We start from the raw sequence: 15,602 nt of genomic DNA on the forward strand, positions 1-15,602 counted from the left end.
GCAAATACACACACACAAATAATAAACTGGGGCTTGGGGGGGGGGTGGGAGGAGAGAAAAAGCAATGTACAAATTCCAAAGATAAATACATTATTTATATGGATATTTTACAAAATCCCCATTAAAACAGACAAACAAAAAGCGTTTGAGTTAACTTTGCAAGTACGTGCTAGCTAAAGGTAGTGCGCTTTTTATTTCTTTGCAAAATATGCAGTAAAATCGTTTCTTTTTCGTGAGCTCGAAAACCATCTTCAGACATTAAAATGTATAAATAAAACAACTTTGGCAAAAAAAAAATCACAAAAAAAATCTACAGTATTTATAACTACATACAGAAACCGAAGGGCAAAGAAAAGTCAGCCAGGCCCGTGCCCCGCCCCCCACCCCCCGCCCCCACCCCCATCCCCCAGAGCCTCCCTGGCTGCCTCTTTGCTAAGGATTCTTTCTTTTAAGAACACTTCCCAGTTGAAAGCAAAAATTCCCACAGAAAGCTGAGTTCAAGGCCTCCCCTTTCTCTTCCTCTTTCCCAGTTTCCTTTCATTCTGAACCCCAAAGCACTTTACCTGTTGATTGAATTTGCAACTTTACAACAGCCACGCCAGGGTCTCTGTGGTCCAGGCCCCTGTGTGATTCGGGAACCCCAACAGCCTGCCTACCCGCCTGCCTTTGTCAGTTTGCTTTGTCTGCGATTTCTTTTTTCCTTTTCTTTCTTTTTTTTTCTTTTTTTCTTTTTTTCCTTTTTTTTTTTTTTTTTTTTTTTTTTTGAGCCTGGATATAGAGTTAGCATTAAGGATTCTAGCAGGAGTAAGCTCGAATCTCTTGATGGCGGCGTGTGAGTGAGATTTCAGCGTGGTAACCTGGAGGGCTTATGTGGAACTCTGTGCCTGGACCCTGTTCCATGAAGTCTTAACGGAGTCTCTCACTCGGTGTATGGGCCACTCCGCTCTGAGGCCACTGGCTTCGGAAGAAGTTGACAAAAGAATGAGATCGGGTTAAAAGATGCAGGGAGTGTTTTTGTTTTGCTTTATTTTGTTTTGTTTTGCGTTGCTTTTTTTTCTCTCTTTTTGTCTTTTTTAGCAATCTGTCTAGAGGCACTGAATTTTCTGAGTAGGAGGGGAAAATGTGATCATGTATGTCGCTTGGTAACTTTCCAGGCTGCATTTATTTACATAGTTACTTAAGACAACCATACAAAAGAGAAAGAAGCTTGCAGAACTGCTAAGGGATGGCATGTTAAGTTAGATATTGAGAATGCACTGTCCGAGCTAACTACCGTTGATATGCTTTAAGGCGCAAAAGCCGACCCTTAGTTTTCTAAAAAAATCTAACTGGCATTCCTATTCTGTCCCATACAAGCTTTTTTTTAATTTTTTTTTTTACCTTTTTTCTTTTTTTTTCCTTCTAGCTTTTTTTTTTTTTTTTGTAAATATCACCACTTCATTCTCCCCTTACACAGCTTTAAAAACATCATAAATTAGAACATGGAGTCTTAGTCATAGTGGCCCTTGGGTGTAGCTTTATGGTTTATAAAAGACAAATGATTGCAGAGTTAAGCTTAAAAAAAGAAAAAGAAAAAGAAAAAAGAAACTGTGGTTTTGCTTTTATCAATACAGAATAAATATATCCCCCAGATACTTGGGGGTACAAGTTTAACCAACACCCTGCTGTGGCAGATCCCCTTTCCAATTTCAGCATTTTGCAAGGTCGGTGATTTTGTTTAAAAATCTGCAGTTATTGTGTGATTCCTCTTAAAAAGGCCTGAGTTAAAAGTTCCACTCTGGGACTCCTATCAGATTACTTTCGTAGCAGAATCCAACCTCTTCATTAACAAAATTCTTCAAGGCAATTCTTTCACATGGGAGGAACAATCATGCCAGATATCGCTATGAAAAGAAAAAGACAGAAGTCAGTGGCTTTGCACTCAACCAGTTTGCCAAGGACGGGGGCAACAATAAAAAGAACCCACACGTGACAATGTTGATTGACTATTAACCGGATGTCCTTGCATTTTCCCAGGAGTGAATTTTGCCATAAAAGATACATAAGCCTTATTGAAAATTATATCAACCTGCATATGTCACTCTAACAGAAGAGAGTATCCTAAACATTCCCCCTAAATCTGACTTCAATTTTAAGACAGAACTGGAAAGTTGCATAGCTTGAATACCACTGGGAAAGTTGCAGCTTCAGACTTTGCAAAATAGTGAGAATTTTCAGTTTGTCACTCTGCCTTCCCTCCCGTCACGTCCCAAATATGAAATACAGAAATGGCCCTCTGGAACTGCCAACGGTTTCTCCAGGCTCCCCTTATGTTCTGTATTAGCATGAAAATTAAGCAACAGAGTCACCATCTGATGGCCTTCCCTTCAGCCCGCGCTGAAAAAGGGGATGTCAGCCCCAGCAGGCATTGTTCGCTGGGAGAATGAAGCCCGGAGGGAACATGGAATCGGAGGAGAGAACATATTTGCCTGAAACTGTAGAATGTCTTTTCTACTATGGCTTCTCTCGGGATTTCTGGAATGACCTGATCATAAGTCCCAGAAAAAGTGTAGCCTGCAAAAGGAAGACCTGTTTCTGGTCAACCCGAATTCTTTCAGAGGGTTTAGAGTGAGAAGCAGCAAGTGGTGTTTAGAAAACACTGCCTCTCACCTACCGACTTCTGAGTATGCTCCCCTGGGATGGTTAATTGTCTTCCTGGCCCTCAGCCTCCTTGGCCAGAACCTGCAGTCAACTGCAGCACTCAGGAGTTACTGGAGCTTTGAATATAATTAGATATAGAAGAAGTGTGGAGCCTGGCTCTAACTTCAGGCCTGGTCTAACTGGAAGGCAGGTTGGATCTGACCATGAACCTACCAGAGCTTTTCCCATGGTACAGTTTTACAGACAATTCTCTGGTCTGTATTTTCCCATATATCAAATAGACACCATTGCACAGGGCACACTTAACATAAAGGATGTAAAAGATAGGGGACACTGTAGGAAAATTAAGACAGTGTGGCAACTTGGAAATACACCAAAACAAGAAAGATGCTTCCATTAAAACCAAAGACATAGCCTCTTTGGCTCCCAATAACAGAGTAAAAGCCTTCCCCTCTTCTTATTGACTAGTCTAAACCGAAGTGAATGTTCTTGTTAGCGATGATTAGTGCAGGACAAAGTGGTTCTCTTTCTTTTCTTTCCTTTATCTAAACCATCATGTCTGGGAAAAACGTACCTTAAAAATAAAGGAATCCCACTAGCACAGATGGACAGAGGGAGGCCAGGCCATATGCCCCCACATTACTTTTGCTTCCCTACCCCAACCCCTGACATTTTAGATTCAATTAAAAGAAAAAAACCCAAAAGTATTTTGCCAAACACTTTTTCCGTTAATTTTTAAACCCATCTGTATTCGCAAGGAAATTCAATCCACATGTTTCTGATTCATTTACACGTAAATCATCCAAGTGTTGTTTTGCAAGAGCCTTTTGCAGTCCAGAAGCTCCTGGAGTCCTTTCCTGAGCCCCCATAAGCCTTTCTTTCTTAGAAACAGGAAGTCCTTTTCTGCCAAATGCAGCTTGACTTAAGCCCCCCACCCCACCCTGAAGATTTGGGATCAGTTGGAAAAGCAGCCTCCTTAAGAGCTGGGTGAGCCCTAGATTTCACTGAACTTTGGAGCTTAGCATTTAAACCCCAGCCTTGAGAGTTTCAGATGCTTCAGCCCCAAGAGCAAGGATAGCCGGGGGGTGGGGGGGGAGAGGGGGAGTCCCCTCAGTGTGACATTGCCCTGAGTGTCTTCACATCCAGGCTCCAGGTGGGTCCTCTACCCTTCTTTTAGGTAGCAGGAACATAAAGCCTGTGGCCAATGAAGCTAGTCTTTCTTCTATTTTACAGAAATCTGTACTGGGTGCCGGGTGTGGAAGAGCAGGCAGGCTCTGTCCTGGGACAACCCAAGCAGTGTCAGTGTGGTATAAAGTCAATCAGATGGTTGACAAACCTCCTGCTCTTTTAGCCCAAGAACTCAATGGACACTTATCATCTGGGTCCTGAAAATATCCTTTGGGATTTTGTTGTTGTTGTTAATTCAGTATGGCCTGAATTAAAATTAATACTGAATTAAGAAAGAGAGAGAGAGAGAGAGAGAGAGAGAGAGAGAGAGAGAGAGAGAGAGAGAGAGAGAGAGAAAGCCCAGTGTTTTGTTACTTAGATAATTTGTAGATTGATTAGATTAAGCTTCTTCATGGGGCCTCATTAAAAGTTCCCCTCCAAGATCACTGGTGTGCTGGCAGACTTCTCTAAGTTGGTGTTTGCAAACCCCATAGTCTTGAGACACCAGCTGGCACATGAGTGAGCAGAGTCCCCCTGGGCAGGAATGGAGGGGATATGGCAGAGGGAATGCCTTCTGCAGAGGGGCTGTGCTGTCTTGGGATGCTAGCCCAAGCAGGCTTCTGAATTCTTTGAAGAGAATTGAGAATTATAGACTCTTTCAAACGTGCTCTTCTGGCTTATATATGTTTGCAAATAGCTGATATTAAGATCAGATACACTCGAGGGGCCCTATGGGATGGGCACGGCTTGTCCCCATGCTGCCACCTCTTCTAGGCCAGCTCACCGAATTTAAGTCTAATGCAAGCTCTCTCATCCCTCATACAAGGCCCACATGTACTTACAAGTTTTTATAAAGGGGTATAGCACCCTTCATTTTCCCAGGACCTTTTATACACCAAAATGCTAGCTGTCTACAACTTGAGTCTGGGCACCACAAAAGAGGCCTTCCCATTAAGAAACCCATTGTGTGACTACATGACAATCCTGGGTCGAAGAGTTGCTTTTTCTAACTGTCCTGCAGTCTAGAGAATAATGATGTGGCTGAAAGGGATGGGATCGGAGGCTTGGAATGTACCAGAAATGCTGATGGTATGCTTGACTTGCTCAAGCAGAGCCCAGGCAGATTCCCATGAGACTCCACATTCCCAGAATTGTGTGCCAAGACATCATCACTAGACCACAGTGGCTCGGCCACGGTCCCCAGTGCTGGGTGGTCATGTTTTCTGAGGGGAACCCCCAAGGCCATTGTGTTGAAAGGCAATATATTTCACCTTGAAGGTTTCCCATTTTGATAAGAACTAAGACAAAGATGGAAATCTCCGCGGCACTGGGAAAGGTTAAATGAGGAAGGAGAAGAAATCTTTCCCTGAACTATCCCAAGTGTAAGAATCATGAGCTCATCAGGTGTTGGGTGAGGCAAGATCTTCCACACACTGAATATGTCCATAGAGGAAAAAAACAGTTCTAAGGGTTGGTATTGCATGGTACTTAGGGCCAAAAGAAGACTGACTGTCAACAAGGTATAAGGGGAGGGGTTTGCTGTGACTACTACTTCTACAACATGCTCTTGATCTTGTTTTAGTCAGTAGACATTCTGATGGCATGTGACAGCTCTTTCCTGACTCTGAAGTCCTTGCATAGGACTTGGGCTCTGAAGGGCAAGATTTTTAGAAGAAAAGGGACATTAGTTTCCATAGAAAAGGGCTGAGCAAAGCTGGTGACTCAAGCCTTTGGTCTATAAAGACAGACTTCCTTGGGAGTCTAGGGTCAAGAGTTATCAATGACTTCATCTCAGTAATAGTGGGTGGAGCCTTTTCTACACTTTATTTGTCGATCCAGATGGAAGCAGCAGTTTCCAGAGCTTTTTACATGGTACTCATTGGCCTTAGTTACACGGGAAATAACTCTGTAGGCAAATGCATGGAACAGGCCAAACAGACGGTTGGCTCTGCCTATATTCATGGACTCGCCGCCTGCACAGTGGCAATGTGAGGAGGGACATATCGATTAGCAAAATGAGTTGGGCACAGAAAGACGGGACACAGAGAACACAGAAAAGCTACAGAGTTGATCTCATAGAAGCAGAGACTAGGATAGTGTTTGCCAGAGTTGGAAAGTGGGCCAGGGGGCAAAAGGATGATTCATCGGTACAGAGGACAGGTGAATAGCACAGGATCTAATGACACAGGAGCCTAACTGACAGCAATCAACCGAATATTTCAAAATAGCTAGTAGAGAGAGTTCCCTTGCTTTACAAATATCCCATGTAAAAGATACACTAACATATTGCATATGGACACATGCACATACACATGAATGCCACATGTAGCTCATAAGTATGTAAAACTATTATGCTAATTAAAGTGTGTATGCGCACATGCATGTATGTGTGTGTACCAAAGGTCAATACCAAATGTATTCCTTTATTTTTTGCCACATTTTTGAGACAGGATCTCTCTTACCTGGCTTGCTGTTTTAACTAGATTGGTTAGGTCAGCAAGCTACAGGGACCCCACATCTCCTCTGTTCCTCCCTTGCTATACTAGGGTCACAGCTGTATCCAACTACAACCAGATTATGCATGGATTCTGGAACCTGAACTCAGGTCTTTCTATTTGCACAGCAAGCCACGTTAGACACTGAGACATCTCATCAGCACAATTAAAAATAAATTTTAAAAATCCAAACAATTGTAATTATACAGAGCATATAGAAACCTTTTTATTGTTATTATTTCCTGAATTATAGCATACGAGCTATTTGTGTGGTGTTACACTGTATTAAGTATTATAAGTAGCACAGATGATTTGAAGTTCATATACAGACACTACACCATTTACGTAAGAGGCCTGAGTATCCATGAATTTGCTTATCTATAGGAGCCTTGAAACTATGTCCTGCTGGAAACTGAGGGCTATCTACAGTCATTTCTGTTTCTCTGCAGGATGTCTTGGAGCCTGTGTTGCCTTATATAAAAGGCACAGCTCTCTACAATAGCTACCCAGTAAGAACTACTTTCTAAATTCGACCACAATAGTTTGACTTCTTCACCAAACCATCTCCTGAGGATTAAGGAGTATGGAGGTAAGCGTTGCTTTGTCCAACAAATGTTTCTTCTCAAGTTTTCAAATGTCTCCCTTATAGGAGAGACACAACAGACTTTGTAAACCATGAAATAGATACAAAGAGGCATGGAACTAGGAGCAAAGACCTCGAGATTTTGCTTTCTTCCTCCTTCTGGTACTGAGACCCTCTGTGGTTGAACCTCATTCTGAATGCCACACATCATCCAGGACTTGACTGCTTACACAGGTGCTTCTCATCTTAGAACAATGCTTTCTCTCCCTAGGCTAGAATCTAGTCACTATTCATCATGAGAAACAGTTCAAAGGCAACTTGACCATGAAATTGTCTGATTCAGCTTTATGGTTCTTGCCTCTGCAGCCCATGGCTGGGAACCAGCCTCTCTTGCGTAGATATGCCTCACCAACCTGGGTATTGCATCTCCCCAAACATAGGGTCAGTTTTTGAAGTTGATAGAGCTTGTTCCTTTGCATGGACCTAACCTGGCGGCTCAGCCATAGCTCTGGAGGCACAGCACTATAGAGTGAATGTTTGAGGGTCAAGCCCGAGGTTTCCTTATCTGCTAGTTGAGTGACTACGGACAAGCCATCTCAGCTCCATGTCTCTGTGTCCGCATCTACAAAGTGGATGAAATAAGCAGCCACCGAAAAGAGCCACAGAGAGGAAGTCTTGTGTCATTGCATAAGCCAGACTGGAGGCAAGTGCTCCCTCACTCCTTACCACCACACTCAGCCGTGGTGCCTGTCTCCTGCTGGCAAAAGGGTAGTTGGTTAAGGAGCAGGCTTTTTACAAACCAGGAGGATGTTCAGTTAGTAGTGGTAGTTGGGGGTAAATAGGCCTTTAAATATGTCAACAGTCTAAATGTGTCCCAGTTAGACATTCGTATTTCCACTGGTGTCTTGTCTTCAAAGTGTGGGCTATTTGGCATATGACAGTATTGGGAGAAGAGATACAGTCTGGATTCTAGGAGAGTCTAGAAACAATGCCCCATGAGGGACACATTCAACTAGATGGGAAGGTAAGGTCGTGTACAGCAAGTCCAGGAAGATGAATGTGTCTGGGCCTTCTAAGGTCAACACCCCTTTACTGTTAATCGCACGCCTCCTTGTACTTTGCTCCTAATAGCAACTCTGTTTGGTAGTTTTATGTCAACTTTGCACAAGCTGGAGTAATCTGACAGGAGGAAACCCCCAATTGAAAAAAACATCTCCATAAGATACAGCTGCAGGCAAGCCTACGGGGCAATTTTTTAATTAATGATTGATGTGGGAGGGCCCAGCTTATTGTGGTTGGTGCCACCTCAGGGCTGGTGGTCCTGGGTTCTATAAGAAATCAGGCTGAACAAGCCATGGGGAGCAAGCCAGTAAACAACACTCTTCCATGGCCTCTGCATCAGCTCCTGCCTCCAGGTTCCTGCCCTGTTTGAGTTTCTGTCCTGACTTCCTTCAATGATGAACAGCGATGTGGGAGTGTGAGCCAAATGACCCCTTGCCCCCAACTTGCTTTGGTCATGGTGTTTCATCACAGCAATAGGAACCCCAACTAAGACACTAGCCAACGTTGAGACCATCAGTTTAAGAATGATAGCTTTAGGGCTTGAGAGATGGCTGAGTTGTTAAAAGCCAGACTCACAACCAAAAATATAAGGGTGGCAACTTTACTCTCCCTCATATGTACCATCGTTACTTCAATCTGCGTGGAACTGTAGTTGTTCTAGCCGGGGGTATAATGAGGGAAGGTAGTATTTTTAGCTGATAGAGAGTAAAGCTGAATATTAGGGTCAGGATATTTCTAGCTTGCCTACTTGGCCTGAGATGTATCTCCAGAGTAAAACACTTCCCTCTTTTCTTTAAGATGATAGACAGTAAGTAAGTAAGTAAATGCATGTCCCATTAACGGCAAGTTACTCTAGGCACTAACTAACTTCATTATGCCAAGCAGTTTACCTCCAGGTTCTGAGGAATGTTCTACAAAGTTCTGCCAGAGGGGGAGCGGCACAGGGCTATATGGTTGCTTAGGCTCTGGCGTTGTACCATTTGGGTTCAATCTGGACTTCACGATGTCATCACTATGTGCCCTTGTGTGAACTAAGCTTGAATGGACCTGTTCAGGGGCGGGTGGTACTGAATTCTGAAGGTCTTGGGAGAACCAGTGTGTGCTTACCTCAACAAAAAGTAGCCAGAACATAGCATGCGTCTCTATGTTAAGTGGGCATACACATCTACATGAGAAATGGAGCTGGGCAATCCCAGGCATGTCACTGCCCTTCTGATCATTCTCTGACCTCCACAATTACCCTCTGAGTGACATGCTGGCCACCGAAGCGAGGCTCTGTGGTGAGCTGGGGAGGGCAGGTATTAAGGACAGAATCCCGGTAGCTTTTATTGACCCCTACCTCCACTGTCTGCCTGCTGTCTGTGACCAGTATTCGCCCTCCCTAAACTCCATCACCTGGTATTGTAGTGACCTCATGGCCTCTATGCCTCATCAGGACATTGTGGGGATTAAACAGATAAAGCCTGTTCCCCCGCTTAAGAGGGCACCTGCCATACTGTTTTGTGCTCAGTAATTGGTGGTTGATTATTTTATTTATCTGATTTCCCTGCAAGCTCTCTTAGGACTCTGGGATGCATCCTTGGCAAGTGTTGGGCTCTGAAAAGGAGATGAAGACTGTAGCCTGAGTTTGAAGCCAGTGACGGCATACACCAGCTGGGAGGAGTCAACGTCCCACCTTGAGGTTTCTCATCTGCAAGGTAGGGGCTGTGAGCACTTGAGCCGTCATCCTGCTGTGGGGGACACATGAGGTCGTGGAGGCCAACACCACCCACCGAGCCAAGCACAGAGGAAGACGTGAGAAAAAGAGACATGTTGTTAAGGCTGGATCCCCGCCTCCCCATCACACCGTGAACAGAAAGGTCAGCTCAAGGCCTGATGGTTCTTCCACTTCCCATATTGTGTAGGGGAAGGAGAGTGAATGATTTTAATGAGAACCAGAATATCCCAGTGGTTCTCAAGAGGCCCCTGACATTTGCTATACGAGTGCATGATGCCTTCACCTTGGACTCTGAATTGGCTGCAGCTGCCCCCACCCCGTCACCTTCCTACACAGCTTCATCCTGACATAAGCACCAAGAAGAGAAGGCTGAGTGACCTGCTTGAGGGGAAAGCCCATTCCAGGAAAGACTGCCATGGAGAACAGGATAGTATCTCCATAGCACTGGGCTGCTGATGGCAACACCAGAGAGTAAGCAGGGAGAAAGGAGAAGTGGTGGCATTAGCAAATGGTTAGTGTTCCCAGGCAAGTCCTAAACCTGAGCAGAGTTCCTGGAACAGAAAGAGGATGTCTCAGACACTGCCACAGAGGAGACGTGAGCAGGGGTAGTGGCTGGGACCAAAAAGTCTGAACACAAAGGAACGGAGGAGTCAAGGCAGCCAGAGAGACATGGGTCAGTCCAGGGCTAACAGCCAGACACCTGCTTCAGACCTCTGGAGACCAAAGTCTCCTGGCTGTGGGCCTGGAACTTACCTTGCAGGCTGTTCCCATTGGTGCTGGTGCAGGTGGGAGGCGGGGAGGTCTGGGGTCTAACCACGGGTGCAAATGCACTCTTCTGTTTCACGGCAGAGACCATGTTGGCTGGTGAGAAGGAGAAGATGCCCGAGGAGCTGCTGCAGTTGGAGGGGAGGCTTGTAGATGAGGCCATGGTAGGGCTGGATGGCACGACTGAGGGAATAAAGAGAAGAGAGGATCACGCCGAGAGATGAGGAGGCTTCATAGATCTGACCCAGTCACTCTGCTCTGACCATTCTTAGGGAGGGCTTTCCCTAAATGCTTGGAACCCTGCCCAGTTTCATTCATCACTTGGTACTTAACATGTGCCACCTTCAAGTGAGTGACTTCCATGAATTTACTCTGGGCCTATTATATGCCCGGCAGTATGGAGTCACTAATGTCACGGCCAGTTTCTAGGGGTGTGGGATTCATCCTTTTCATTCAGTCTAGTCAGTTCCGACACGTGAAGCATGCTATGGAGGAGGACACAGAGTCTCCATCCTCTGAGTTTCCCGGGCAAGGAAACAAAAGCCCAACCCCTTCTTAGGAGGGATGACACAGCACAAGCGGGATCAAGGTGGGTGCAGTCATCTCTTGGGAGGCAGAAGCGACACCAGAGAGGACTTCACAGAGAGCTTTTAGGGGAAGCCTTCCATCCCTGGCTGAAATAAGGTTCTAACACGGGATCTGGGGATGGACGGGACAGGGGGAGCCTAGTTTGAGAGGATGTGGTCACTGATGAAGGAATGCGATGTATGAGGAGGAAGGGGGGCTTGAAGGTAAAACCAGCCCTGTGACTAGGTTATAGGGTCTAAGGATGGTCTTGGATCTGGATGCACTACCACATAGACTCCAGTAGGCAGAAAGCTAGGTAAACGGAAACACCGCCGCAGGCAACATTGGTGAGAAACACATAACTATAAATTTGGGTTCCAGGCTCTCCCTTCTCATGGAGCTTTCCACAAATGTGTGTGAGATAAGAGCAGGGGGTGGATGGGGGGGGGAATCAGAGACAAATGCAATTCCTGTCGGCAATAGTGGGGGCTCAGAGAATATGCACTGAGAACACTTTGGCATGGTTACCTTAGGAGACAGAGACTTCCCACACAGTGCCAAGGCTAATGTTTACATATACACACTTCCTTTGCCTCTACGTCCTAGATACTCTTGTATCTTAATAAACATCACATATGGCTTTGTGATGTGCAAAATTCTTCACATCTTTCCATCTTGTCATTGACAGAATAATATAAGATCAGGGGACTTATGACTTTTAAAAAACATATAAGCGAGTTGGAACTCAGAAAGTAGTTGAGGTAGTTGCTAGGATATACTGCTTGGCCTCATGAGGTTGGAAAGTTGGAAATACAGGGGTCACATCAGTCATAGGCAAGGATTGACATCAGAAGGAAATGATCCTTTGTCACCAGCCCAAGCTAGCCTGGCTCCAAATGGGCCAGATGCCTCCTGGAGGAGAATGCAGAGGCCCCATCCACACCTCAGAGCTCTCCCCCACGTTTACTAGACGGTACCTTTTCTTTTAATGAGACCAGCATTTTTATCCATCTCTTAGGATTTGTAAATGTGGGAATGCGCTCAATAATAACACCCATTTAAATTGCAAAATTCCTGCATCGGAGGTTGGATTTTTAAATATTCTTAGACTTGAAATCCTGCTGGCTCACCACCGAAGGAAATTAATCTTGTTGGCAAATGCGATCATTATGTGTATTTAGAGGTGGGGAGTTTGGGGGGGGCAGTTAACAAGAAAGGGGTGAAATATAGTGGAGTATTGCCATTTGTTACAACATTATTGGTTACTAGCTGCCATACCACAGAGTGTTCACCAACCGAATGTCTTATTTTATTTTTTTATTCTGTCAGAATTTTTCAACATGAGTGGTTTATGAATAATTAAATATTACAGAGACAAAAATTCAAATCAGTTGGGCTCTGTGTTTATTGTTTTATTTGCATTTATGCAGATAATATCGTCCATCTGAGGGCCTATTTGAGAATTTAACACTATATTTGTGAGCTCTGAGGAAATCAATTAATGGAAATGAAATGTTCAAGTTTCTCAGGCTAACAGATGTGATCTTAGGCAGAAGTCACTGGATGTCCCGTTTAGGCTTGGGAGGGTGAACAACCGGAGCTCTAAATTAAATCGCTACCATATAGCAATTAGCTTATTGATTTAATTAAGAATGCCACCTTTTAATTTTCAGGTCATGATTGAAACATTTTCTGATGGAGTAGCTGGGAGAATGCTGAGGGATAGATCTTTCAATAAATCAAAACCTAATGTGAGACCAACCTCAGTGTCGGCTGGTAAACAGAAGCTCGCAGGCTAGCCAGCGGATTTTAAACATGCTACAAACGGCCGACTCCAAACAAATAAGGCAAAAAGGAAAAGCAAGCACACCCTGGGCAGAGAATTCCCTCGGAAATAACCCCAGACCAGGATGACCTGTTCACCTGTGAGCTGTTAGCCACACTTGAGCATGGAGACAGCATTGTTTTCTGTATTTTTTGATAAGATTCGTGAATATTCCTTCATTTAACAAAACTTCCCTATTCTTCTACAAATGTCTCTGAAACCAGTCACATTTTCTACATCTGAAAAACTCTACACAATGTTCCAGATGAACCTGGCCATCTACGGAAAGGTCCTCAGAGAGAGATCAAGAGGTTGTGGGGACAGAGCCTGTGACATTTTAGAGCGAGAAATGCCAGTTTGCCGAGGCTCTTTAGATGTATGTGTTTACATAGAAAGATGCCAATTTGCTGAGTTCTTTCTATACAATTGGAGGGTTGTGCTCCTCCCCCAAATTCCTTTAAGCTCAATTTCTAATTTTCTTTAGGGTAGGAACAGGGCACCTTGAAATATTCATAGTCTGTATTGGGGGGGAGTTTATCTTGCCAGACTTTTGTGGAAAAAAACTTACGTTTGGATCTATTGTCTTTCTTTCATTTTTAAGAGCACATTACACACAAAAAGGAAAATAGAAACATTAGAAAACAAGATATATTATTTAATGAGGGGATCTGTTGTCACAGCAGCAGGATAATGACTTAGATTTACAAATGCCTCTCTCCTATGCCAGACCTGAGGACCAGATTCTGGTAAACAGGATCTCACCCATGTCCCCCAGTACTGGTGGAGGTGTGGCCTAGAAGCTTCTCCTCTAAAGGTGAGAATGCTGAGGCACAGAGAGGACATGAATGTACCCAGGGGCCTTGGTTAGCAGCTACTAAAGGTGGGTGGCAACCCCACTGCCATCTGAGCACAAGCGTGGGTTCTTGGAATGGCATCACGTGGCGGCTTTTGTAAAAGGTGAGGATACAGAGGTCACTGCTGGAGAGGATGGCGCTCAAGTTTGAGGGTAGCAGGCTGGGGGAGGGGGGTGGCTCAGACCAAGCAGCCCTGCCCAACTGGTCTCTCTGTATGATGCTAAGCTCTGCAAGGAAAACATACAGGTCTCGGGACACACATCTACTTACTGGCGTAGGGTGAGTTGGCAGCTGAGCCATTGAGGAAAGTTGGGGAGCCACCCAAATTGGACATGGCGGCAGAGCCATAGCCATTCATGCTCGTGGTGACGGAGTTATAGTTGGTCTGCTGGGGGGTGGTGCTCGGCACATACCCGTGGGGTGACACGCTGCTTGAGTTGCGGGTGAAACCTGAGAAATGAAGGCAAAACCATGGGTCAGGGTAGCATTCAGACAGTGGCTCTTGTGGGAGACCTGGGGTATCAGGGAGAAACATCTCCATTACACCCCCTCATAGCAACCAAGAGGGAAAAGACCCGGTGATTCATGTGCATGGGTTGGTAGTGCTATCTCTGTGATTAAAATGGGAAGCTAGCAAAGACACATTTCTTAGGAGATCATAAATACTTAGCAGGGCCGTGAGAAGTGGCAATGGGCCTATAAATTATCATTTTGGGGCAGGAATAAATCCCAATCTAAGAGATGTTCTCCCGAGTTAACAGGTTCCTCTTCCCTGGGCAAGAATGATGTGTTGTGGCCTATGAGAACTTTAATTCCATCCCTCTTTGTGATCTGTCATTCATGATTTATGGGGGAAAGTTGGATGTAGAGATGGCTGCATGCATGCATGCATGCATGCATTCCTTCTAGCCCCCCTACCAAGTCCCCAGATGTGAAACTAGAAACAAAATTCTACAATAATTTTCGATACACACAAGTGAAGAATCTCTCTTGGAAGAAAAATATCATATATAATATGCATAAATTTGATCTCAAGTAAATGGCAGAGGCAGGAAGGGTGAGAGAATGAGTTTGTCAAGGGGCAGGGGAAATGGAAGAGAGGGAAAAAGCAGCCTCCTGACCTTGATTGGTGGCTTGTGATGCCTCAGAGACATTCACAGCCAGTTGTCCACTGAAGGAGTTCACGCCCATCATCCCTGCATGGACCGAAGTGTTAGCAAGGGCTGGGAGCTGGTTGTGGTTGCGAGGGACACTGTAGAGAGCCTCTGCAATGTCGGCTGCTCTCTTCAGGATAATCTCCTGAAAAGTCAAAAGCACATCATTGTTAGCTGCCCTGACTCATACTCCCAACAGCACCATCCCTTTATGCTTCCTCTCTGGAAGATTCTGTGCTCGGGGCCAGCAGTGGCCAGTCTTTCTGTATCACCGCTGATTGTACCTGTGAGGTCATGTTTCATCATCCGGACCACATCACAGTTGGGGAAACTGAGGCCATGAAAGGCAGAGAGCTCACTCAAGAATACTCATTTCTTTAAAGATAGAGCTGAGATCCAGAATGCCATTTGTTTCGGTCTGAAACCTGTTGTTGTCGGTATATGACAGTACTGCGGGATTTCCCTTCTCCTTCATGCATGGGAACTCAGGGCCTGAGAATCATGTCTTCTGGCTGCCATTCAGGGAAGCCAGATTCTGAGGATTTTAGTACAACTGTTTTCAGGACAGTGAACTCAGGAAAGGAGGGGAAGGAGTGAAATTGGTCAGAGTCGGTTTCCCAAGCAGCTTCAGTTTTTTTGCATACAATTGTTCTCTGAAGCATGAATAGTACTGCATTCTATATTTTAAAAGAAGAAATTAAACCCTTCCTCGTCCTAAATTTGCTACACTCGAGAGAAATAAAACAAAATACAGTAACTCTCTTCTTCAGTTA

The 15,602-nt window shown here is 44.8% G+C and overlaps 1 protein-coding gene across 12 annotated transcripts in view; it reads right to left on the reverse strand.

The window, feature by feature from the left end:
* Positions 1-1,503: 1,503 nt before the first annotated feature.
* Ebf1 (EBF transcription factor 1) overlaps positions 1,504-15,602 on the reverse strand; it is a 389,291-nt gene continuing 375,192 nt past the window's right edge. For 8 of the 12 annotated variants that reach the window (XM_038326659.1, XM_038326655.1, XM_038326654.1 and 5 more), the window contains 4 exons: positions 14,797-14,974; positions 13,946-14,125; positions 10,418-10,612; positions 1,504-1,883 (listed from right to left, as the gene is read on the reverse strand). In XM_038326659.1, the coding sequence (XP_038182587.1) occupies positions 1,852-1,883; positions 10,418-10,612; positions 13,946-14,125; positions 14,797-14,974 (585 nt within the window). In that variant the 3' untranslated portion in view covers positions 1,504-1,851. The remainder of the gene's footprint in view (positions 1,884-10,417; positions 10,613-13,945; positions 14,126-14,796; positions 14,975-15,602) is intronic. The other 4 variants (XM_038326662.1, XM_038326661.1, XM_038326664.1 and 1 more) reach the window with 2 other exon arrangements.

This window comes from Arvicola amphibius, chromosome 4 (genome assembly GCF_903992535.2).
Source record: "Arvicola amphibius chromosome 4, mArvAmp1.2, whole genome shotgun sequence".
Lineage (NCBI taxonomy): Eukaryota > Metazoa > Chordata > Mammalia > Rodentia > Cricetidae > Arvicola > Arvicola amphibius.